We start from the raw sequence: 25,751 nt of genomic DNA, 5'->3' as shown, positions 1-25,751 counted from the left end.
GACCAAGTGCACACGGAAAAAATTCCGTAATCCATTAAGGTTTCGGGGTTATAATGAAACACGAAATACTCAGCATGCTCCCCCCGGAATCGGCGTATGCTGCCTGAATGGCGGGGTAAAAACGGTCATACACGTAAAAATCCATGCTAAAAACATGGGTAAACGTGGGAGTCTAAGCCCATGAACGAAGAAGAAGAAGAAGATGAGGCCGGGCTTTTATCTGGGATAACACCATCCCTCTACTTGGACACATACCCAAAACCAACTGCCTGTGTGAACATGTAAATATTAAATGATCTTATGTCTTTCTTTTAACTACTACTACTACTAACTACTACTACTACTACTACTACTAGCGCCAGCTACAAAATAACTTCATACACAATTCCTACCCTGCACAGAAAGAAGCTAGGGAGTTGCATTTTGGTATGAGTCCAAGTGAAGGGATGGTTTTTATCCCAGATTAAAGCTTGGCACGATTTAGGATGTGACCTGAACACACGGAAGGACTGTGCCTTTAAGAATCCCCCTCCCCAATTTAAGACTTCCTCACTTGAAAGACCCTGCTTTCTTGAATATGTGTCCATTTTACTAGAAATTCTGTCCATCTTACTAGAAATTCTGTCCAATTTACTTGAATATCTGTCCAATTTACTTGAATATCTGTCCAATTTAGACTATCTCCCCAAAAAAGTTTTAACGATTTTTGAAAGTCTTATAAGAGGAGGACCATTGCATTTGTAAAATCCAAGTCTCCATCCCAACACCTGTCATATTAAAAAAAATAAAAAAGTACACACACACACAGACACTCACATGTTTTGAAACAGGGTCCAAGATGTTGACATCGCAAGACGAGACAGACATCAACAAGAGAGCGATGTCAGTCATGTGTTTCCTGATGGCAAGAGGAAGGGGGAAGCCTCCGTCAAAGTCCTCTGCGTTGACATTACACCCCAGCTCCAGCAGCAGCGCGACCATATCACGTTTACCTGTCGTGACGGCCTGACAAAGAGCCGTACCTGCCCGTCAAAAGCAAGCGGTCAAGTTGCATTAGTGAAACCACCAACACCATCTGATCAGAATTGTTAACTTAAATTGCAACGGTGCTATAAATATTCAACTTGAAGTGTTTCCCAAAGTACACGCCAAACATTTTCACTGCTTTAAAAGCAAATATTCAGAGTTTACACAAAACAACAACAACAAAAAGATAAAAAGAAATAGCTCCAGATTTTATATTGAACGGTTACTTTTTATTTATTAAGGAGATTTCTATGACATGAAAATAAATGAACTTGTCATAGGCACTCTTGATGTGATACTAAAAAGGAAATTGTCTGAAAGTGGCATCCAAAAGCCAAACCAACTAATGCAACCTTGGATTTTATAAACTTCTTGAGCTCTTTTAATTGTCTGACGTTACATACACTTGTCTGCAAATGTTCTTTTATACAGTGGATCTATATCTCCCCTTTTCTGACCTTCAAAAGTCTGAGAAAAGCAGGTCTTAAAATGTGGGGTAAATTTACAAAGATTAAGAACAGAATGTCTGAGAAAAATAGGGTCTAAAAAGGGAGGAAGACTTTAATTTGGGGGGGGGGGGGGGGGGGGTCTTAAAAGGGGCGTTTCACTGTATTGCAGCCTTGGATTTTTGTTTGTCTTCAAAAATCCGACAGAAGTACTCCTCCTCTCTTACCCTGCATGCCGAACACTTGGTCCATGTCTGCTCCTGCTGCCACCGCTGCTTCTACACCCTTCATATCATCGTTCTGTATCGCCTGGTGGAGGCGTCGAATCACGTCAGCCATTGTTTTGCTCAGTCAAGATGAACACAGGAAGAGGGGTACAGCTGGCAAAATTTAAACTGTTGATTCCATGCTGTATACTGCTAGAATACGTCCTGAAACAAATCATTTTTCATTAAAACTTCATACTGAATGTGAAATACATTTTGAATCTTTGATTACCAGTTACTTGAATTTAGAGAGGGGATGAGGGGATGGGGGGAGAAGTACAAAGAATAAGTTTGAACATTCAAAAATATTACCAACTGGTAATTTACACATGAGCCTATTGGTAGGAAGTTATTCAGTCTTGTTTATATTTTTTTATGAACTCCATAGTATCCCTCCTTCCCTCCCATGTACTGTAACTGCTATTCGAACTTTGGACACCATATTCCACTCATGGGGTCTAATTCGTGATGAAAAATGGAACAAATATTTTAACTGAAAACTTTGCTTTATCAAAAAATCCTTCAGTCCTCATTCAAAGGACTTATCGAGTTATTCATTCGGTGCCTTATCGAATGAAACAAAATGTTGGGGTAAAATGCGTTCAAATTTCACGTCCTCTTCTTCTTCTTCACATAGTGAGGCAGTCCCTGTACAGGGCAACTATCCTCATTTGGTTGGTGCGACTAATTTTCTCAGTGGCAGCAGTAATGTTGGCGCAGATTCCTTATAAAGTTATAAGGTTCACGCCAGAATGATCACGACGTTCAGGAGACGAGGAGTTTTGCCCACATCATCATCATGTATGAAAGCCAACACAAACCTCTACTGAATTCCTGCTGCAGATTTGTTTAGTCATGCAGTCAGCAAAAAAATCAGGTAAAATCCAAGTTTAATACTAACCGTAAACTGTGAAAATGTTTGGTCTTAATTAACACCACATGACTACCGAACTCAAAGATTGTCTGCAACTAGAAGAAAGATGTTGCTGCGAAGCATGGTTCAAGGGAATGCACTCCTCCAACAACACGGCCTTGCTCTTTCAAGGGACACAACTCGGAATTAATTTTGCAAGAGTTACGCGCTCTTTGTTGTGCTAAACTTTGGGTTACACAAGCACACATATTTCTTCCAAAAATACACAGCTAGTCCACGATGTGACACAATCGCCTTCGTGTCATGAGGTATGTTTGCTTCCCGTGAAGTGTAAGGCATGCATCTCGAGTCTCAGATGTGTTAGTATCATGCGAAAATTGCGATTATAATGGCAATATTGTGCCCAGTCACGGTGCTTGTGCACTATCTATGTCCGGACATTGCCACTGCCACTGAATCGAGTGACTTTGACACTTTTTTTCTTCAATTATGATTAAGATTTTATTGGGTTCGTTTGCATAGCTAATTCTTTTCGCTTCCGATGTACGATTGACTGATTTAAACTTGTTAATATGACACGTGCATTTGTCGTGAGTTAACAACATGAACAAAATCCTTGGCAAAATAATCGTCCTTGTTGTGGTCAGCCAAAGGTAAACTGGCAGTTGCGGTCTTTCAGGTGCTGTCAGATAGTCAATAGAAACACCTGTTTTTACCACTCTCTTGTGTTTTACAATAAAATCACATCGCAAACTGATGGAGATTTTGGCCAGAGTTTTTCATGAACCTTGTAAGTTGTATCAGTGTATGCAAACGACAATGTCCTGACATTGACAACAATCTTAATGGGCCGATTCATGCCTATGATGTGTTTATTGTGCTCTTCAAGTACAGTTGATATTTTCACAATAGAACAGCAGAGACATCTATAAGCAGCTCATGGTATCATTACTGCATTTTTTTGTTTGTTGTACATTAAAACTCAGTATTAGAAGTAATTTATGCATGTTTCTGGCTTTGACAATACATATGATACATGTATATAGTTTACGTGCATGTGCATGCACTTATATACACAGGGCCGGATCTGGGGGGGGGGGGTTCCTAGGGTTCCGGACCCCCCCCCCCCCGGCCATCCAATGTACCTCTCAGAGAAAAAATAAATGTGGACTTTGGACCCCTGCCTTCAGTTGGACCCCCCCTCCCCCCCCCTCAAACGAACTTGGTCCGGCCCTGATACATACATGTACATTCTCTCTCTGTGTCTCTCTCTCAGTGTCTGTCTGTCAGTCTCAGTGTCTGTCTCTCTGTCTGTCTCTCTCTGTCTCCCCATACCTCGTTAGAAGAGTAACTCAACAGCTGAACAAAACAAAAGCAGAAACACTTGTGCAAGTAAAACCCCAAAGTGTTACTGCTGAAACTGAAAGCTGTTACAGAAACTTCTGGAATGATAATCAAATCCTATGCAGATATCAAAGTTTCTACTGTGCATTTTGTTACACTTGCAGACTTGAGCATCAGGAAGGAATGTGGATAAAGTAATTGATGGGATCTAACAACTCCAGGAGGTCGCCCAATATGGACTCGGATGAAGACACTGATCAGCCTAACCCCGCCAACTCTGAACTGCCCGGCATTGTTGCCTACCTTATTCGCAGGTAAGTCACCTTTGTAGTGAAGATCTCCTCAAGGTTGTGCCTTGGTTTGGACTGTCTTCTGGTCTTCAGGCAATCCAAATCTCTGTGAGGCCTAAAAAAAAAATAGGTGTGGTTACGGTAACCCGACCTACCCTATTTTTAGGGGCCGACCCTATAACTTTTTATTACATTTGTAAAAAAAATTAAAAAAAATAAAAAAAACGAGTGCAGAAAACGCAATGAAAGCGACAGCGCTTGAGTCGCACACTTATTTCCCTGTCAAGTAGGTTTAATTTTTACACATTAGAAAAAAAAGTAAAAAAAAAAGTGATCGCCTACCTTCCTACCCTATTTTTTTTGGCTATGTTACCTTAACCTGCACACCTATTTTTTTTTTTTGGCCTGATGTCGCAGATTTCTCGGAAAGCAAAAAATTGAAAATAGTTTTTTTCTTTACATGCACAATGGATCTTTTACCAGAGGGGGTCACCAGAGGGGGTTACCAGAGGAGGTTACATTCATTTTACAAGGCCAACATGCTTCAGGTTACGCCCCAAGACCCCTACAAAAGGCTCTGCCCCTGGACCCTGATAGGGGACCTATGCAGCCCCCTGGACCCCCTGCGTTATTTATTTTCTTGAAACTCATTCTTCCTTGAATGGATTGCCTGGGTCTTTCAATAACGGAAATTGTCGCTTGAAGACGCTGGTTTGGTATAAACATGTGTCATGTATGCATTCATAAATGTTTCTGTTTAATAGTCTGGTTGAGTGGCGGGCGCAGTGGCGTGGTGGTAAGACGTCGGCCTTCTAATCGGGAGGTCGTGAGTTCGAATCCCGGTTGCTACCGCCTGGTGAGTTAAGAGTGGAGATTTTTTCCGATCTCCCAGGTCAACTTATGTGCAGACCTGCTAGTGCCTTAACCCCCCCTTCGTGTGTACACGCAAGCACAAGACCAAGTGCGCACGGAAAAGATCCTGTAATCCATGTCAGAGTTCGGTGGGTTATGGAAACACGAAAATACCCAGCATGCTTCCTCCGAAAGCAGTGTATGGCTGCCTTAATGGCGGGGTAAAAACGGTCATACACGTAAAAATCCACTCGTGCTAAAAATTCGAGTGAACGTGGGAGTTTCAGCCCATGAACGAAGAAGAAGAAGAAAAAGTACTCGGATAACGGATTTTATTGACACTAGTGGAACATGTCTATGACAACCATGTACCACCTAAGGCACCAACCAAAAGTGGTCCTCATAGACAGCTAGTCATTATGGAAATGTGAATTGTATGGGGAAGAACCTCTTCGGGGTTTGTTTGGGCTGGTTGTATTGGGCAGGTGGTTGTATTGGGCAGGTGGTTGTATTGGGCAGGTGGTTGTATTGGGCAGGTGGTTGTATTGGGCAGGTGGTTGTATTGGGCAGGTGGTTGTATTGGGCAGGTGGTTGTATTGGGCAGGTGGTTGTTATCAAGAGGTGGTCGCCAGGGCAGGTTGGACTGTACTAGACACTTCAGGTGTCAAATCACTATCCACTGAGTGGGTGTTGATCCAGTACCTCTGTTCCTTTCATTGCTTGATGCTGTACACAGTTTTTATCATGCATTCCTCTTGACCTATGTGCATACTGGATTTGCCTTCAACCATAGCTCCTTCAACACTTTCTACCCTTACACCTATGTTGACCAAGGTTATTTAAGCCGAGACCAACTGTGCTGCAGCAGGTCACTCAGAATAGTAGTAACTGTGTAGAAACTGTGTATCAACACGCTGGAATGCAGGCGTTAGATCGACCATACAGGAAGCGACTGAAGCGAACTGTCTGAGCTGATATATCCGTACCTGGTCAGATAGAGCCAAATGTGTGGGTACCTGGGAGACAATGAGTTAAAATAGTTTTGCAAACACAGAGTTAACATGTCGTGTAAAGGGGAAACTGAAGGCATTGATTTTATTTTTCACAAAGACCAGTAAAGGGTATAGGCTGTCTGAAACTTTGCGGGGGAGACAGTACTGACACACTTGTCTTGGTAACACAAACCAAATGAACCTTATAAAGTAATATGCGTGAAACAGATTTTCTTGATTTTGTTAGCTTGTTTTCAATCCAAACACAACATGAGTATAATTATATATTTTTTTAGATTCAGGAGATTATAATATAAAAGATACACACATATATATATAACAGCGGATCGGCCTCCTATTCTAAACGGAAGGTCGTGAGTTCAAATCCCGGCCGCAGCCGCCTCTAGGGTTAAGGGTGGAGATTTTTCCCGATCTCCCAGGTCAACTTATGTGCAGACCTGCTAGTGCTTTATCCCCCTTCGTGTGTACATGCAAGCACAAGACCAAGTATGCACGGAAAAGATCCTGCAATCTATGTCGGAGTTCGGTGGGTTATAGAAACACGAAAATACCCAGCATGGTTCCCCCGAAAGCGGTTATGGCTGCCCGAATGGCGGAATAAAAACGGTCATGCACGTAAAAACCCACTCGTGCGAAAACATGAGTGAATGTGGGAGTTTCAGCCCATGAACGAAAAAGAAGAAGAATTGTAAGCTCAAAACTGACTAAATGCATGGGTGCAACAGAATACAGAATACAGAATACAGTATTTATTGAGCCAAGTGACATTAAAAAAACATTTAAAGCACAAGGAATTTAGCGTAGTGTTGGTAAAATCACGCACACACACACACCCACACACACACTGACACACACACACACACGCCCACACATTCACTGACATACACACCAACACACACACGCCCACACTACAGCAGTCACAATCACACCATCACACGCCGGCAGCCGGTTTTTGGTTTCATCGGCTGCCGATGTTTTTGTTCCAGGAGAGTGTTTTTTTGGCATTTTAAATACTAAAAAAGCTGGACCCCAACTTTTGCCGGTTTTTGGAATTTTCCAGGTTGCACCCATGTAAATGTTAAAACCATGAGTTTCTGCCCATGAACGAAGAAGAAGAAGAAGAATGAGTGTCTAGCGAACAGTGGAGAGGAACAGAACCAGTCCTGTCTCATGGCCTCTCAGTCAGAGTAGAATGAGAAAGATGGAATTTATGTAATTTTCAAATCGACAAGTGCTTCATTGGTAGATGGGAGATAACTGCTCTGTTTGGTGCTGTCTCTGAAAAAGAGGGTTGCTCCCCTTGTTCCTGGTGCATTCGTACATTTTATCATTGTTCAGTTGAGGCAAAGATCTTTGGTTGAGGGGCTGGAGGTGGCACCGTGTGGCAGTCAGTGAGTGATCCGCATCCACATGATTGTAGGAGTCTGTTTTACCAAGAGTACTCATATTTTTTTATTTTCTGAAATTAATAAGATTATTTTGGTGTTTTGTGGAAAGGAAACTCTGCAAAGAATTTAAGATGGACAGTTTCACAAGCACCTTTTATTTTACAGGGGAACAACTATATATGTAGGTGATAAAACCCTAAAAGTAAACAGAGGAAAAAAATGTTCAAGTGAATCAGAATGAATCTGGTACATGTATAGTCTGAGCAAGGGGCAGATGGAGGACGTTTTAATTATTTAAAAATAATCTAGACAACTGTTATATATCACTCACAAATTTATCAGGGTAGAGCAAAAATGATTAGGGATAGCACTTAACCGTGTAAACACAAGATATTACAGATAATCTGGAACAACTTTCTGTATCAATTAAGCACTAATATAAAAGTTGCTTAAATGTTATTAATAATTAAAAACGTCCTCTGCTAGAGCCCCCCCCCCCCCCCCCGCTCAGATTATACAGTGGAACCTGACTATAACACCCACCCAAAGGGCTGACCAAAAGTACAGCAGAATTTACAGCCTGCTCAGAAAGTTGAGGAAGACGAAGCGAGACCACATCGCCCCCTTACTTCGCTCCTTGCACTGGCTCCCTGTCAACACCGAATCTCATACAAACTGTCCACTCTGGTCTACAAGTGTCTCAACGACTCTGCTCCCGAGTACCTTCAATCCTCCCTGGACCTGTACACCCAGCCCTCCGACCGTCCCCTTCGTTCTGCTGCTGACCCACTCCGCCTTCACATCCCTCGCTCGAAACTCGCATCTGCTGGTCAGCGTGCATTTCCCTCCGCGGGCCCCTCCGTCTGGAACTCCCTGCCGCTTGAGCTTCGCCAGAGCCCCTCTCTTGACGCGTTCAAGAGTAGGTTGAAGACTCAGTTCTTCCCGTAGCTGGCTGCGACTTTCATGTTCGACGTGATGTGTTGTGCCCCAAAAGACATTCTTGTGCTGTGCTCTGTGAGAGGTGTTTTCTTTGTGCTTAATATTATTTTGTTTGGACCTAGCTATTGATGTGTACATTGTTGTTAAACAGTTGTTTGTTGTATGTTTATCAGGGTTTGCTAGTGTGTGATAGGGTTCGTGTCCGTCTGTAGATGTTAGTTTCTTTGTTAGTCCTGTGTTGACAACTCTTCGACAAGCGCTTAGAACTGTACCCACGGAATACGCGCTATATAAGCTTCATATTGATTGATTGATTGATGCACACTGTCAGTTGGTGCCTTGGCTGGTCAGTATAGAAACGGGAAAGAAAAAGTTCTCATCATCTTTAACAATATGCAGTGTCCTACATATGAACAGGTTTTTGGTTGTTTATATTCATTCAAAGGTGGCTTTTTTCTTCAAGTTTTTAAAAGCTAAAACAAAATGCATATTGGGTTTATGCACTGACAAGCAGGGCCGGACCAAGTTCGTTTGAGGGGGGGGGGGGGGGGGAGGGGTTCCAACTGAAGGCAGGGGTCCAAAGTCCACATTTTTTTTTCTCTGAGAGGTACATTGGATGGCCAGGGGGGGGGGGGGGGGTTCCGGAACCCCAGGAACCCCCCCCCCCCCCCCCCCCCCCCCCGATCCGGCCCTGACAAGGTTACAGTGACAGTGATGGTTCACTTATGTTCTTTGGTGTTGTATTCACTAGTCTGCTCTTTGGATCTTGCCATTTCTGATCTAATTTCCATGCTCAAATATTCTTTGAAGGTTCAAAGTTGAAACATGTGAAAGTATACCCAGGGTAAGAAATGGTGTTGCACTAAAACCAAAAGGTGACCCTGAGAGTTAACAGCTCAGAAACGAAAAGAAGAAGCATGCAAATAACCACACATTATTCTGTGTGCATTTTTCCAACAGTCATTGACAGAGTCGGCACTTTCTAACATACAGCAGGCTGTAAATTCTGCTGGATTTGACATCTTACAGGTCAAGTTTCCATCATGATAATGGTGCAAATATAAATTGCGCAGTGTGATATGTATGGTACACAGACCTTGGGATTGCTTGATGCAGACACCATTTTGCTCATAACATCCCAAACAATAATGAGCACATGTGACATAAACTGCACATATGTTCTGTTTAGGGGCGGCTGTGGGTAAATATAAATCTGTTTATACAATGGAAACCCCCTTTTAGGAAGCGGCTCTCCCCCCCCTCTCCCCTCATTATCAAGACTTGGTTTTTCAAATTTCCTGTTCATGTAATCTATAAACTTCAGTAACACCATTTGAAGACTACATCCTTTGACGGAAGTTGTGGAGGGGGGGGGGGGGGATCGGAGGGAGTCCACTTGTAGTAGACGTTTTTAAAGTCACGGGGAGAGATTGCACAAAACGGATCAATTAACCTTGAAATCATTGAATGAGCAAGGACTGAATCCACTGCGTGTGTGTGTGTGTATGTGTGCGTAATGCATGTATTTGTGTGTGTGTGTGTGTCTGCGTGTGCGACTTGAATGGCACTTATACACCGACAGCAAAACCAGAAATTGCTCTATACTGAGAAACACGAAAGACAAAACGGACGACAATGCAATGTGCGTTTTACATCCGACGCGGAACACACACTATAAGTACACATGACCTCCAATCAGGAGAAAGAGACAGAAAAACGCATTACTAGGTGCACTGGCACTGATCACGCTACAGCTGAGTGACTGACCGACATGATTAGGCCACAGGACGATACCTTCCGCCTGTGATTAGGCCCCTCCCCCAAAAATAGTCTGTTTACGGTAACATAGGCCCCCAAAAAACCGTATTTTTAAGTTATTTTGCCAAAAAAACAAAAACTTTTTTTTTCTCCCCCAAATGCCAAAAAAATGTCTAGGGTCGCGCGAAAAAACGGGGTCGGTCGGGATACCGTAAACAGACTATTTGTTGTTGTTGCCTTACTGTATCATCTGTGTCCCTAGAAAAGCTGCTTTCACCACACTGTTTTCTTCTTCTGGAGAGTACACTTGTACAACTCTCGCATCAACAAATGCTTTTAGCAGATCGTGTGCACCACTCGAAAGTTCACCTTGCAAACTAAAACATAGCTTTGAGACCAGAGAGATCTAGTTTATCTATGTAAATGCGGGGGGGGGGGGGGGGGGGGAGGTGTTATTATACAAGTCAGTTTTTTTTCTAACCAAAGCCTTGGGGATATCACCGATTAGAGAGCGAGGTGGGGGTACGTTCAACTTGCACGTGCACGTTACAAACGTAACTATCGCGGCCTTTGGATATGACCACAGAGTCACAGAGATGTCTGTGTATACAAAAGGGGGGGGGGGGGGGGGGATGTTCAACTTACAAGATCACTTTTTAAACATACATAGCCTTGAAGAGAAAACCGAGAGCGGGGTGGGTCCAGTTTGCTCCACTTGCACCTTCACTTTACAAACTTAGCCTTTGGATAGAACCAGGAGTTATAGGTTGAGGTGGAAAAGGAGGGGGCGGGGGGGAGGGGGATGCGGCATCTAACAACAGCTTATGCCGCAAAAAAAGATACCTGTGAAATCCGTTTACCGTATAGTTCACGTGTGCTGTACTTTCTAAGTGAACATTCACAATTTAAGTGGATGCATGCAAGCTTGGCGATCACAGGAATAGCTGCCGAGTTTCATGTGCACCAGAGATACTGTAGCAAGCCCCCTTTTACAGATCTGTGTGTGCACTCATTCCTGGGGGGGTAAAAGGGTGGGAGAGGGAGGACTAATGTCACAAGGAGAGGGGGGGGGGGGGTTGCATGTGCACACAGGAATCCCAGGGCTACGTCACACACTCCTTTGTTCTCGCCGTTGTGGAAAACGCGGTTTCTTTGTGACAGAATGTGTGGGACATAAAATGGTAACAGGTTGCATGCACACTAAACTGTCTGTAGTATTGACCTTGACGGATGTTTTGGGGACGTGGGGGGGGGGGGGGGGGGGTGTTTGGGGGATGTTGTCTTGGCTTTTTCTCTCTCATAAATTTTGTTTTGTGGCTAAGCCAATACACACCTGTCACATAGAAGACGGTACCCTGTACCTTGCTTTGTGACTGTGCTTGAAGCATCACCTTCTAACAATAACAATAACAACATTTTATTGTCCATTAAAATGTTACATAAAAATAAAAATTTTCTTCCGCACACCCTGCGTGCCTGTAAACGATTATAACAACAATTGGACAAAAGGACAGATACTGAGATAGTGTTTGGATTGTACTAGCAGTCATCACAGTAAATTGTTCTTTATTTAAGGACGGTGCAGAATAAGCAGTGACTTGCTTTTTGACTCACATGCGAAGCAAAAGTGAGTCTATGTACTCACCCGAGTCGTCCGTCCGTCCGTCCGTCCGGAAAACTTTAACGTTGGATATTTCTTGGACACTATTCAGTCTATCAGTACCAAATTTGGCAAGATGGTGTATGATGACAAGGCCCCAAAAAACATACATAGCATCTTGACCTTGCTTCAAGGTCAAGATCGCAGGGGCCATAAATGTTGTCTAAAAAACAGCTATTTTTCACATTTTCCCCATTTTCTCTGAAGTTTTTGAGATTTAATACCTCACCTATATATGATATATAGGGCAAAGTAAGCCCCATCTTTTGATACCAGTTTGGTTTACCTTGCTTCAAGGTCAAGGTCACAGGAGCTCTTTAAAGTTGGATTGTATACATATTTTGAAATGACCTTGACCCTGAACTATGGAAGATAACTGTTTCAAACTTAAAAATTATGTGGGGCACATGTTATGCTTTCATCATGAGACACATTTGGTCACATGATCAAGGTCAAGGTCACTTTGACCCTTATGAAATGTGACCAAAATAAGGTAGTGAACCACTAAAAGTGACCATATCTCATGGTAGAAAGAGCCAATAAGCACCATTGTACTTCCTATGTCTTGAATTAACAGCTTTGTGTTGCATGACCTTGGATGACCTTGACCTTGGGTCAAGGTCACATGTATTTTGGTAGGAAAAATGTGTAAAGCAGTTCTTAGTGTATGATGTCATTGCTAGGTTTAGCTGAAGGTCAAGGTCATGTAAAGGTCAAGCATGTGAGTCGTATGGGCTTTGCCCTTCTTGTTCTTGTTTACATCTGACCCTCACCCTAAAAAGGGACTAATCTACAATGAATAAATAATAAACAGACAAAGAAGACACTTAAGTATTTACAGATACATTGATTAGAGACTAGCTTAGGTAGAAGGTTGGTGGACTGACTTGGGGGAGATACTTGTTTGCTGACATTGTTCCTTAATTCAGCCCATGTCTGTTTGCACTTTTACTGAACTCATTAAATACCCACAACAGTGTAAGCCTCCAGCTGTTTCCACAAACTCATTCTTTGTTTGAAGTCACACTTTGCGCTACTTTCCCACTATCAGCATATAAAATAATTTAAATGGCACACGGTTTTATCAGGTTCAGACACATTTTCTTTGAAGAAAACAAATTCCAAACTGTAAAAAATTGTATTAAAAATCCTTAAAAGCCTGTGTTTTGTAACGCTGATTCGGGGCGGGGATGTAGCTCAGTCGGTAGCGCGCTGGATTTGTATCCAGTTGGGCGCTGTCAGCGTGAGTTCGTCCCCACGTTCGGCGAGAGATTTATTTCTCAGAGTCAACTTTGTGTGCAGACTCTCCTCGGTGTCCGAACACCCCTGTGTGTACACGCAAGCACAAGACCTAGTGCGCACGAAAAAGATCCTGTAATCCATGTCAGAGTTCGGTAGGTTATAGAAACACGAAAATACCCAGCATGATTTCTCCGAAAACGGCGTATGGCTGCCTAAATGGCGGGGTAAAAACCGGTCATCCACGTAAAATTCCAGTCGTGCAAAAAACACGAGTGTACGTGGGAGTTTAAGCCCACGAACGCAGAAGAAGAAGAAGTAAGGCTGATTCAGTGTCAGTGTCTGTCCAAAGCATTAACAGTGATAAACTACAGTGACAGGCTAAGAGCCTTCTCCAATTCTTTTGAGAGCCTGTTACAGTGGAACCTCCCTTTAAAAACAAACGTGTTGACTTGGAGAAAGCTGTTGAGAATCTAGAGCATGCAACACCAATGATCCTATTGTCAAGTGCCTCTGTAAGGAATAAGAAAGTGTGTGTCAAAACAAGTGAGAGCCTGTTATGCTCAGTTTGCTGCTTTGACACTGAATTGAGACAGCAGCTATGTGCAGGACAGTGGAACCCGCATTTTAAGACCTCTACAAACTGAGAAAATCGGGTCTTAAAATGGAGGGAGGCTTAAAAATGGAGGTAAATGTACAGAGGTTATATACTGAAAATCTGTACAAGGAAGGTCTTAAAAAGGAGGAAGTCTTAAATTGGGGGGGGGGGGGGGGGGTCCACTGTAACATAAATAGTGTATATATATATGTGGATGTGGGTCAGGACTGAGTTTGGGAGACAAGAAGCAAGTGCAGAAGTCCTGTGCAACACTAAAAACAACAACAGGTGAAAGCTGTGTGTGTGTGGTTTGAAAATTAAAGGCAGAGTAAGCCTCCCGTAAACCATCACAGATACGGTCAGGCTTTTACACACAGTACAAACACCATTTCATTTAAACACTCACCAATTGAGAACATCCTAGGTGCCCTCCGTAAAGAGCGAACAATTTTCAAAGAATTTATTTTTGCGTGGTTTATCTTACCCCTGAGCCATCGTGAACCCGTGTGATCCAGTTTTCCCTTTTCACAATGCAGTCGTCATAGTTAGTCATTTGAATGCGACTCGACGTGAGCTTATCTACAATAGCACGTTTTTTTTATGCACGAAACAACGGCTGTGGTTCACAAGAACTCTAGCGATGGCTTTTGACTGTTGAGAGGAACGGCGATTTGCACTGATAAACCGGCCGTCGTCTGCTACGACCCTTGCGTGACCCTGCTTCCGGGCTTTTCTTTTTTTAAACTTTCACAACTTCGAATTGTTCTGATCTTGTCTTGATGAAAAACGAATTCTTTTATGATTAAAGAATGTTTGTGTAACAAGCTGTCAATTTATTATTTAGATTTTAAAAGTTAGGTCTAGCGCAAAAACGAGGCGCCGTTGTTGTTAACGGAACAAGTCTACGAAAATAAATTCTTTGAAAATGTCTCACGCTCGACAGAAAGCAGCCAGGATGTTCCCGTTCGGTGAGCGTTCAAATGGAAGTATGCTTGTACTGTATTTAGACGCTCGGGGAGCTCTGTGATGGTTTACGGGAGGCTTACTGTGCCTTTAATGACAAGAGCTTGCAGCGATGTACAGTAATGTATACGATGGATATAGGTTCAGAATGAGTTAATTGAATAAAAAAAACGTGCTCGTGTGCAAGGCGTAATCAAAAGGAACATGTGTTGTGAGCCTATGGTTTTACTGATAATGAGAAAGGCAGGTGTTGTGTTATACTTAGTAAAGTAAAGCAAGTGATGGGCATGGATGAGGAGTGAGTGAAGTAAACAAACGTGTGCATGCCTGTTTCTTTGTCTGTGCAAGGCATTATCAAACAGGTGACAGCTATTGGGTGCCTGTGGTTTGGCAGATAATTAGGAACCATGGCAGCTGTGTTGTGTAGTAGATGCAGTTGTAAAGTTAAAATCAAGTGATGAGTTTGGGTCAGGGGTGAGTTTAGAAAACAAAAATCTGTGTCTTGTCCTGTGCTTGTGCCTGTGGTTTGGCAGATCATTAGGAACAATGGCAGTGATGTTGTGTAGTGGATGTACATGCAGTTAATTGATGGATGTGGGTCATAGGGCTGAGTTTAGTAAACAAAAAACGTGTGTCTGGTCCGGTGCTTGTGCGAGGCATAACCAAACAGGTGATGGCTGTTGGGTGCTTGTGGTGTGTCATATGATTACAGACTTACAGCTGTGTTGCGTAGTAAGTTGTAAAGCAAAGCAAGTGATGTATATAGGTCAGGAGTGAGTTGAACTTGACCTGTTTCTGGTGTTGAGCGGCAGACAGTCTTGCAGCCGGACAGATAACCAGAGGGGGGCTGGTGAGGAACTGATAAATGTTGAAAACTTTGAAAGCTAAGACTGCAGGCACATGCACGCTCTGTGCCTCTCTCTCCACACTATCCTGGTTTAGTCAGTCCATGTTCTGTGAAAGCTCAGAAAAGGAAGTAGCAGGAACTATGCTTCTGTGCTCATGGAAAATGGATTGCATCTGAGAAGTGTGTTACTGGGACAGAAACAGTGTTTTTCTTTTAGCAGAAAAAAACCCACACACATTGAAAGAGAAAAACACACGAAAACAACCTGTGAGTGTTTCTTTGTTCTCTGAACCAAAACAGGAGCCACTGCAGAGCCTGCTTGCAAACAGGTGGCTGTTTGTTTGATGGGGAAAAGGCTTTTCTGAATGTGAGAAGGATACAGGATCTTTATTCTGTGACTTGAGTATGAGCAGAAACACCGGATAGAGTATGAGTTTACTGCACAGAAATGTATTGCAGAAACTTTCAATAGCATAAGAAGATATAGTTTGATGTTTTCCTCAACAAAATGAGAGCTTTGAGTTCCTGTGAAATAATACATGTGGTTTTTAGTATATTATATAGGGGCAGTTTCTGAGTCAGACTGGATCTTTAATTTTTACTCAGATTGAAACAGAAATAACCACTTGTGCAAAAAAGTGGAATTAAAGAAAATTTTTATACATGTAATTTTTCAATTAGTGTGAGAACAGATTGCTTTTGTAAAGAAAAGGAACGCAGTGATGGCTGGAATAGGGAATAATGATAATCACAGAGAGTAATCAATTTAAGTGGTGTGTGAAATGACTTTTTTTTTTAATCCAGATAAAATTTATCTGTTGAGATATGCAGGTAGGTTTTTTGAAGTGCAAGAAATAATTTCTTGCTTTTCAACACACTCCAGTTTTGTTTTTTTGTAATCAAGCTACACAGATTGTGTACTCCGTGATAATGAAGCCACAACGAGCTGTCAATCAATAGTCAATAGTTTTGTCCCACTTTGCTGAAGATTGTTGAACAGTTTAGACACCTGTGACTTCTTTGAATCAATGATCTAGCACAGGGTGACAAAGGCAGACAGATTTGTCGGTCATAATTAGAGTTTTGATTGGCATAAAATGGTAATGTGAAAATTAAGTGTGTGTTGTGTGAGGAAACCACTCAGCAGCTGAGGTGTCGTTGCATTGCGAGGAGATTTCTTTAGGTGAATTTTACCTGCACAAGGTCAGGTGTAAACAGTTTGGCTCTGAGAAAAGAATAATAATACTTTGTTTTTTTGGAGGTTAAAGACGTTTTGTGCTATTCAGAGCGGAAGACAAATATGCTGAAAAACTGCTGTGTTGCTCTGATACCTTGCAATCCTTGGTGAAAGCAACTGCAAAAAAACAAATGTCTGTGCATTTCTTGTTGAAATATAATGCCAATTACTAAAAACAGTGAAGATTGCTTTGAAGAAATCAAGTCAGCTGTGAGTTTAACAAGAAGAACTATGTGAATATGAAAAACAGTTTTAAAAACAAAAATTGATTTTTCTAGCTGTGAGCAAACGGGTCCTGCTAATTACCGTCAACTGCCGGCAACTGCCTTTACGGAACTACCGTCAACTTTTTGTGTGTCTTGAACTTCTTTTTTTCCCTAAATAAAGGTGGCTGAGTTCAAAACTTGCGAAGGTAGCGGAATCGCCATTTGGGGCGATAAGCTCGGGATTTTTGTGATTCACGAAGTAGAAGTGGATGACAAGGCTGATTTTGATCTCACGAATGTGAGGGGCGCTGGGATTCTTCTTCTTCTTCTTCCATATTGTGACCACGGTCATTTAGGCTGACCATTATGTCACATTGTGGAGGGTTGCAGATTCCAAAGAGTGAGAAAAAAAAAAAGAAAAAAAAGCCTAGCTAGAATCTACTGGGGGCTGGGGAGTTCCTGCACAATGCAGGAACTCGACTCCTGCGCAATGCAGGAGTCTGGGGCCTGGGGGTGTGAGAGGAGGAGGGATGAAGGGGTCTCGTTCCAGTCCCTGATTGTTCTTGGGAGGAAGCTGTTCTTTCTGTAGTTTGTTCTCGCTGGGATCCGCTTGAATTGCTGTCTCTCTGTGGGGACTCCTCTTCTAGCCCTTGGGGCGAGTAGGTGTAGCTCCTCGCACCTCACATGTGCGGATCCCGATGTGATCTTCTTCAGCATGGAGAGCCTGGCCTCTTTCCTGCGTTCTTCTAGCGAGGGCCACTCTAGTTCGTTGAGCATGTCGTCCACGCTGGCCGTCTGTTTGTGTCTGTTGAGAACAAAACGGGCTGCCCTACGCTGCACTTTTTCAATCTGACTGACCTCTTTGATCTTGTGCGGGTCCCAGACTGTGCAAGCGTACTCGACTATTGGTCGGACAAGTGATTTGTAGGCTAGTTCTTTTGTCTTTGGAGATCCGATTTTCAGATTTCTCCTCAGCATGCCTAGTGCACTGTTGGCTTTGGCACACACGTTGTTGATGTGTTTGTCCCAACCTGCATCTTTCTGAATGGTGACGCCCAGGTATTTGATGGCGTCCACCGACTCCAGCTGGTGGTCATGGAGCACGTAGTCGTGGGGCTTGGTTGTTCTGCTTCGAGTCATTGGGAGGGTGTTGCATTTGTCAGGATGGAATGACATTTCCCACTCTTCTTCCCATGCTTCTAAGCTCCGCAGATCGTCCTGGAGACTCTCGTGGTCTTGTTGAGAAGTCACTGGCCTGTTCAGCATGGTGTCGTCTGCAAACAGGCGCGAGCTTGAAGTGACTCTGTCCGGTAGGTCGTTGATGTAGGCTAGGAAGAGGCATGGGCCCAGCACAGATCCTTGGGGTACTCCTGACTTGACGTCAGTATAGTCAGACTCTGCCCCTTCCACGACGACTGACTGGCGGCGCCCACTGAGGAAGCTCCCGATCCAGTTGTTGACCTTTCCTCGGACACCATAGTGGTGGAGTTTATGGCACAGTAAGCTGTGGTTGACTTTGTCAAATGCCTTGGCAAAATCCATGACAACTATATTAGTCTGGAGGCTATTTTCTAAGTTGGTTGTGAGTTCCTCAAAGAGTTCAAGCAGTTGGGTTTCACATGAACGACCTTTTCTGAACCCATGTTGTTCTTCGCACAGTATCTTGTTGGACTCGAGATGACTCATGATGCTGCTGACCAGAATGTGCTCCATCACCTTGCACGAAACGCTTGTGAGAGAAATTGGGCGGTAGTTCATTGGGTCATAATGCTCGCCCTTTTTGTATACTGGGGCGACATGGGCAGTCTTCCAGTCATCCGGGACGGACCCTGAGCGGAGTGATTCCTGGAAGATGGTCGTCAGTATTGGTGAAACTTCGGGTGCGAGCTCTCTGAGGACACGGGGGGATAGGTCGTCTGGGCCAGTTGCTTTGGTGGGATCCAGGTTCAGAAGGAGTTTTTCAACTCCCTTCTTTGAGATGGAGATTTCATCCATGGTGGGAAAAGATTCCTGGTCGCTGGACATGGTGCATTTCGTCTGGAACTCCTCGCTGGTGTAGGTGCGTCCGTCACTGAATGCTTTGTAGAACTGGTCATTCAGGACATTTGCCTTCTGCTTAGAGTCAGTGACTAGGCGCCCCTTGTTTTTCAAAGGAGGTATTCCGGATTTTATACTGGAGCGGCATCAATTGTCTTGCTGTCCGGGCTGACAACTAGTGTGAGCGACAAGAAGAAGAAGACTGTGAGTGACGCTGGGATTTTTAAATTAGTAATTAGCAGGACCCAATCGCACGGCTCGCCTGAAAAAATCACGTGCTCGCCGGCTCCCGCCTAGTCATCCACTTCTACCAAAGAGTGTATCCTACGTAGGGATACACTCTTTGCTTCTACTTCGTGAATCACAAAAATCCCGTGCTTATCGCCCCAAATGGCGATTCCGCTACCTTTGCAAGTTTTGAACTCAGCCACCTGCATTTAGGGAGAAAAAAAAGTTCAAGACACACAAAAAGTTGACGGTAGTTCCGTAACGGCAGTTGACGGTAATTGACAGTAATTAGCAGGACCGGAGCAAACAGATGACTCCATGGAATTATAGCACAAACTTGAAAATGCCTGCTGCGTGAAAATCAAAACTACCGAGCGTGGATTACGACTGGTTGTGATCACTTGAGACAAGACAGCAAAGCTTCTTCTTCTTCTTCTGCGTTCGATGAAGACAGCAAAGCTAAAAGGGACAATTTGTCACCAAACTGAAAGAGCGTACATGTATACATCATGACAGCTGACGTTGATGTTAGACATCTCTCGGCCAACTTTGGAGGTCATGTTGGGAGTGTTGGTGTGGGACTTGTGAACATGGGTGTGGATATCGGTGAACAGTACTATACAGATGATATGGAGGTGGAGGATGGCCATGCGTACAGGCGTCGACAGTGAGTGGCACCGCTATCCTCCTCTGTGTTACACTGGTCATGCTTTTAATTACTTGTAGAGTCAAACCTGCCCTAGCGACTGCCTCTTGAGAACGACCAACCCAAAGGGTCCCGGACTGGTTTTTACATTAATTAGTCAAGTTTTGACTAAATGTTTTAACAAAGAGGGGGGATCGAGACGAGGGTCGTGGTGTATGTGTGTCTGTGTGTGTTTGTCTGTGTGTGTGTGTGTGTGTGTAGAGCGATTCAGAGTAAACTACTGGACCGATCTTTATGATATTTTACATGAGTTCCTGGGTATGATATCCCCAGATATTTTTTTCATTTTTTCTATAAAATGTGTTTCATGACGTCATATCCGGCTTTTTGTAAAAGTTGAAGCAGCACTGTCACACCCTCATTTTTCAATCAAATTGATTGAAATTTTAGTAAAGCAATCTTTGACGAAGGCCGGACTTTGGTATTGCATTTCAGCTTGGTGGCTTAACAAATAATTATTGACTTTGGTCATTAAAAATCTGAAAATTGTAATTAAAATTTTTTTTTTATAAAACGATCCAAATTTACGTTAATCTTATTCTTCATCATTTTCTGATTCCAAAAAACATATAAATATGTTATATTCGGATTAAAAACAAGCTTTGAAAATTAAAAATATAAAAATTATGATCAAAATTAAATTTCCGAAATCGATTTGAAAACAATTTCATCTTATTCCTTGTCGGTTCCTGATTCCAAAAACATATAGATAAGATATGTTTGGATTAAAAACACGCTCAAAAAGTTAAAACGAAGAGAGTTAGGCCAAAAAAAAAAATTGGTGTGGTTACGGTAACATAGCCCAAAAAAAATAGGGTAGGTAGGTAGGCAATCACTTTTTTTTTTTTTAACTTTTTTTTCTAATGTGTACAAATTAAACCTACTTGACAGGGAAATAAGTGTGCGACTCGGGCGCTTTCGCTTTCATTGCATTTTTTGCACTCGTTTTTGTTTTGTTTTTGGGACAAATGTAATAAAAAGTTATAGGATCGGCCCCTAAAAATAGGGTAAGTCGGGTTACCGTAACCACACCTATTTTTTTTTTAGGCCTTACAGAAAAGCGTGCTATGCAGCACAGCGAAACCACTACCGCGCTAAACAAGCTCGTCAGTTTCACTGCGTTTTGCATGAGCGGCGGACTACGGTCATTGTGAAAAAATGCAGTGCGTTCAGTTTCAATCTATGAGTTCCACAGCTTGACTAAATGTAGTAATTTTGCCTTTCGCGACTTGTTTTTCTTTATAATTCACCTCTCCATAACGACCACCTGTGTTTAAAGACCACTTTTGGTCAGTCCCTTGGCTGGTCACTGTAGACAGGTGCCACTGTACTTCTGTCATTCTGGACACTTGGAGTGGTTTATGTTAATCACTCCTGTCATTCTGGACTCTTGGCGGAGTGGTTTATGTTAATCACTCCTGTGATTCTGGACACTTGGAGTGGTTTATGTTAATCACTCCTGTCATTCTGGACACTTGGAGTGGTTTATGTTAATCACTCCTGTCATTCTGGACTCTTGGCGGAGTGGTTTATGTTAATCACTCCTGTGATTCTGGACACTTGGAGTGGTTTATGTTAATCACTTCTGTCATTCTGGACACTTGGAGTGGTTTATGTTAATCACTTCTGTGATTCTGGACACTTGGAGTGGTTTATGTTAATCACTTCTGTGATTCTGGACACTTGGAGTGGTTTATGTTAATCACTTCTGTGATTCTGGACACTTGGAGTGGTTTATGTTAATCACTCCTGTGATTCTGGACACTTGGCGGAGTGGTTTATGTTAATCACTCCTGTGATTCTGGACACTTGGAGTGGTTTATGTTAATTACTCCTGGGATTCTGGACATTTGGAGTGGTTTATGTTAATCACTTCTGTCATTCTGGACACTTGGAGTGGTTTATGTTAATCACTTCTGTCATTCTGGACACTTGGAGTGGTTTATGTTAATCACTTCTGTCATTCTGGACACTTGGAGTGGTTTATGTTAATCACTCCTGTCATTCTGGACACTTGGAGTGGTATTTATGTTAATCACTCCTGTGATTCTGTACACTTGGAGTGGTTTATGTTAATCACTCCTGTGATTCTGGACTCTTGGCGGAGTGGTTTATGTTAATCACTCCTGTCATTCTGGACCCTTGGCGGAGTGGTTTATGTTAATTACTCCTGTGATCCTGGACACTTGGAGTGGTTTATGTTAATCACTCCTGTGATTCTGGACACTTGGAGTGGTTTATGTTAATCACTCCTGTGATTCTAGACTCTTGGCGGAGTGGTTTATGTTAATCACTCCTGTGATTCTGGACACTTGGAGTGGTTTATGTTAATCACTCCTGTGATTCTGGACACTTGGAGTGGTTTATGTTACCGTACTTTCCGGGTCATAAGGCGCGACTTTTTTCCTCGAGTTCGACCCCTGGTCTTGTATAACGAAGCGCCTAATCCGTGTATGAAATACGAAAAAAATCAAAGAGACCGCTTGAGTACCAGTCAAACAACTTGTGATAATGCATGTTTCAGCAACTAGGTACTGCCCTGCCTTTGATCTGGCCGCACACACAGATTTCCACTCTGTTAAACTCGGTCACTGACCCCGGTGCAGGAAGTGTTTCCTCTCTCAGATATGACAGGGGAACCGCCTCTCATGGCAAAAACTGGGTCATTGACCCCTGGGAAGAAGGTCGTGTCTATAAACAAGGCCACCCAGCTATCACAATGCCTTTGATCTGGCCGCACACACAGAGCACACATATTTTCACTCAGTACTGACCCCGGTGCAGGAAGTGTTTCCTCTCTCAGATATGACAGGGGAACCACCTCTCATGGCAAAAACTGGGTCATTTTGGTGCGCCCTATCAGCCCCCTGCGTCCAATGGGTGACTGGATTACAATTTTTTTTTAAAAGAAGGGGGTGCGTCTTGTATAACGAAGCGCCTTGTCACCCGGAAAGTACGGTAATCACTCCTGTGATTCTGGGCTCTTGGTGGAGTGGTTTATGTTAATCACACCTGTGATTCTGGACACTTGGAGTGGTTTATGTTAATCACTCCTGTCATTCTGGACACTTGGAGTGATTTATGTTAATCACTCCTGTCTTTCTGGACACTTGGAGTGGTTTATGTTAATCACTCTTGTGATTCTGGACACTTGGCGGAGTGGTTTATGTTAATCACTCCTGTGATTCTGGACACTTGGAGTGGTTTATGTTAATCACTTCTGTCATTCTGGACACTTGGAGTGGTTTATGTTAATCACTTCTGTCATTCTGGACACTTGGAGTGGTTTATGTTAATCACTCCTGTCATTCTGGACTCTTGGAGTGGTTTATGTTAATCACTCCTGTGATTCTGGACACTTGGAGTGGTTTATGTTAATCACTCCTGTGATTCTGGACACTTGGCGGAGTGGTTTATGTTAATCACTCCTGTGATTCTTGACACTTGGAGTGGTTTATGTTAATTACTCCTGGGATTCTGGACATTTGGAGTGGTTTATGTTAATCACTTCTGTCATTCTGGACACTTGGAGTGGTTTATGTTAATCACTCCTGTGATTCTGGACACTTGGAGTGGTTTATGTTAATCACTCCTGTCATTCTGGACTCTTGGAGTGGTTTATGTTAATCACTCCTGTCATTCTGGACACTTGGAGTGGTATTTATGTTAATCACTCCTGGTATTCTGGACACTTGGAGTGGTTTATGTTAATCACTCCTGTGATTCTGGACTCTTGGCGGAGTGGTTTATGTTAATCGCTCCTGTGATTCTGGACTCTTGGCGGAGTGGTTTATGTTAATTACTCCTGTGATCCTGGACACTTGGAGTGGTTTATGTTAATCACTCCTGTGATTCTGGACACTTGGAGTGGTTTATGTTAATCACTCCTGTGATTCTGGACTCTTGGCGGAGTGGTTTATGTTAATCACTCCTGTCATTCTGGACACTTGGAGTGGTTTATGTTAATCACTCTTGTGATTCTGGACACTTGGCGGAGTGGTTTATGTTAATCACTTCTGTGATTCTGGACACTTGGAGTGGTTTACGTTAATCACTCCTGTGATTCTGGACACTTGGAGTGGTTTATGTTAATCACTCCTGTGATTCTGGACTCTTGGCGGAGTGGTTTATGTTAATCACACCTGTGATTCTGGACACTTGGAGTGGTTTATGTTAATCACTCCTGTGATTCTGGACACTTGGAGTGGTTTATGTTAATCAATCCTGTGATTCTGGACTCTTGGCGGAGTGGTTTATGTTAATCACTCCTGTGATTCTGGACACTTGGAGTGGTTTATGTTAATCACTCCTGTCATTCTGGACACTTGGAGTGGTTTATGTTGATCACTCCTGTGATTCTGGACACTTGACGGAGTGGTTTATGTTAATCACTCCTGTGATTCTGGACTCTTGGCGGAGTGGTTTATGTTAATCACTCCTGTGATTCTGGACACTTGGAGTGGTTTATGTTAATCACTCCCGTGATTCTGGACACTTGGAGTGGTTTATGTTAATCACTCCTGTGATTCTGGACTCTTGGCGGAGTGGTTTATGTTAATCACTCCTGGTATTCTGGACACTTGGAGTGGTTTATGTTTATCACTCCTGTGATTCTGGACTCTTGGAGTGGTTTATGTTTATCACTCTTCCAGAAGTGTTGAAGGAACAGGCGTTTGGGTTGAGGATATGAGTGTTTAAAGGAGCAGGGTTTGGGTTGAGGCTAGAAATGTTAAAGGAACAGGCGTTGGGGTTGAGGCTATAAGTGTTTAAGCCACAACTTTTTCTGGGCATGTGTATTTTTATGGTGCGTAATGGTTGTATTTTTATGATATCACATTCAGATAAAATGAAGATAAAAATAAAAATAATTTAGGAACAGGGCGGAGGTATGTATATCCACTTTAATGATATTCAAAGACTTTGTTTGATGATACCACTGAGTTTTACATGTTGTTGTTGTTGTTGTTGTTGTTGTTGTTGTTGTTGTTGTTGTTGTTGTTGTTGTTGTTGTTGTTGTTGTTGTTGTTGTTGTTGTTGTTGTTGTTGTTGTTGTTGTTGTTGTTCCATGATGGTATGGGTCACACGAAATGAACAGGGTGCGTGCGTGTTGCAGTGGGCAGATTCGCTTCGTCACTTCGGACAACGATGAATCGGAGGGCGACTCTGACATTGAATCTGTGGGGCCGCCACGTCCTCCAGCCAGTGAGTGCATGGCTACAGGGGAACCCAAATTTAAGACTTCCTCTCTTTTAAGACCCAGTTTTCTCAGACTTCCTGTTGATAACCTGTGTAAATGAACCCCCATTTTAAGACTACCTCCTTTATAAGACCTGATTTTTTCTCAGATTTGTTTCGGTCTTTAATGGGGTTCCACTGTATCTAACTGCAATTTACATTTTTAATCTGAACTGAGACACGTTCTGCCCCCCGCGGGTAAGGGGGAAGAATTTACCCGATGCTCCCCAGCATGTCGTAAGAGGCGACTAACGGATTCTGTTTCTCCTTTTACCCTTGTTAAGTGTTTCTTGTATAGAAAATAGTCAATTTTTGTAAAGATTTTAGTCAAGCAGTATGTAAGAAATGTTAAGTCCTTTGTACTGGAAACTTGCATTCTCCCAGTAAGGTAAATATAGAATACTACATGGCTTGCTGTGTCGTACCAGATTTACACGAGTTGTTTTTTTAAATATTGAACTGCGAGCGAAAGCGAGCTGTTCACTATTTGAAAAAGCAACGAGTGTAAATCTGGTACGACACAGCAAGCCATGTAGTATTCTGTTTATCCTACATACTGTACTTTAACGTGTATTTTACTGAAAATGTCTTGCAGACGA

General features: G+C 42.8%; 1 protein-coding gene and 1 long non-coding RNA gene across 6 annotated transcripts in view; one reads left to right on the top strand and one right to left on the bottom strand.

Moving 5' to 3' along the window:
- The window catches only part of LOC138960069 (DDB1- and CUL4-associated factor 11-like), a 63,073-nt gene that overhangs the window by 8,004 nt on the left and 29,318 nt on the right, over positions 1-25,751 (top strand). For 2 of the 5 annotated variants that reach the window (XM_070331796.1, XM_070331807.1), the window contains exons 1-2: positions 19,455-19,878; positions 25,031-25,119. In XM_070331796.1, the coding sequence (XP_070187897.1) occupies positions 19,721-19,878; positions 25,031-25,119 (247 nt within the window). In that variant the 5' untranslated portion in view covers positions 19,455-19,720. Of the gene's footprint in view, positions 1-2,810; positions 2,921-4,120; positions 4,271-19,454; positions 19,879-25,012; positions 25,120-25,751 lie in introns of those variants that run through there. The other 3 variants (XM_070331812.1, XM_070331820.1, XM_070331829.1) reach the window with 3 other exon arrangements.
- LOC138960120 (uncharacterized) lies at positions 805-2,774 on the bottom strand. Its single transcript, XR_011453891.1, has 3 exons — positions 2,640-2,774; positions 1,700-1,903; positions 805-1,022 (listed from the first exon to the last, which is right to left on the bottom strand). It is a non-coding gene; the product is annotated as an uncharacterized lncRNA (long non-coding RNA).

The sequence above is a fragment of the Littorina saxatilis genome, linkage group LG1 (assembly GCF_037325665.1).
Source record: "Littorina saxatilis isolate snail1 linkage group LG1, US_GU_Lsax_2.0, whole genome shotgun sequence".
Lineage (NCBI taxonomy): Eukaryota > Metazoa > Mollusca > Gastropoda > Littorinimorpha > Littorinidae > Littorina > Littorina saxatilis.
The sequence above is the reverse complement of the archived record's forward strand: the minus strand, read 5'-3'. Positions and strand labels throughout refer to the sequence as shown.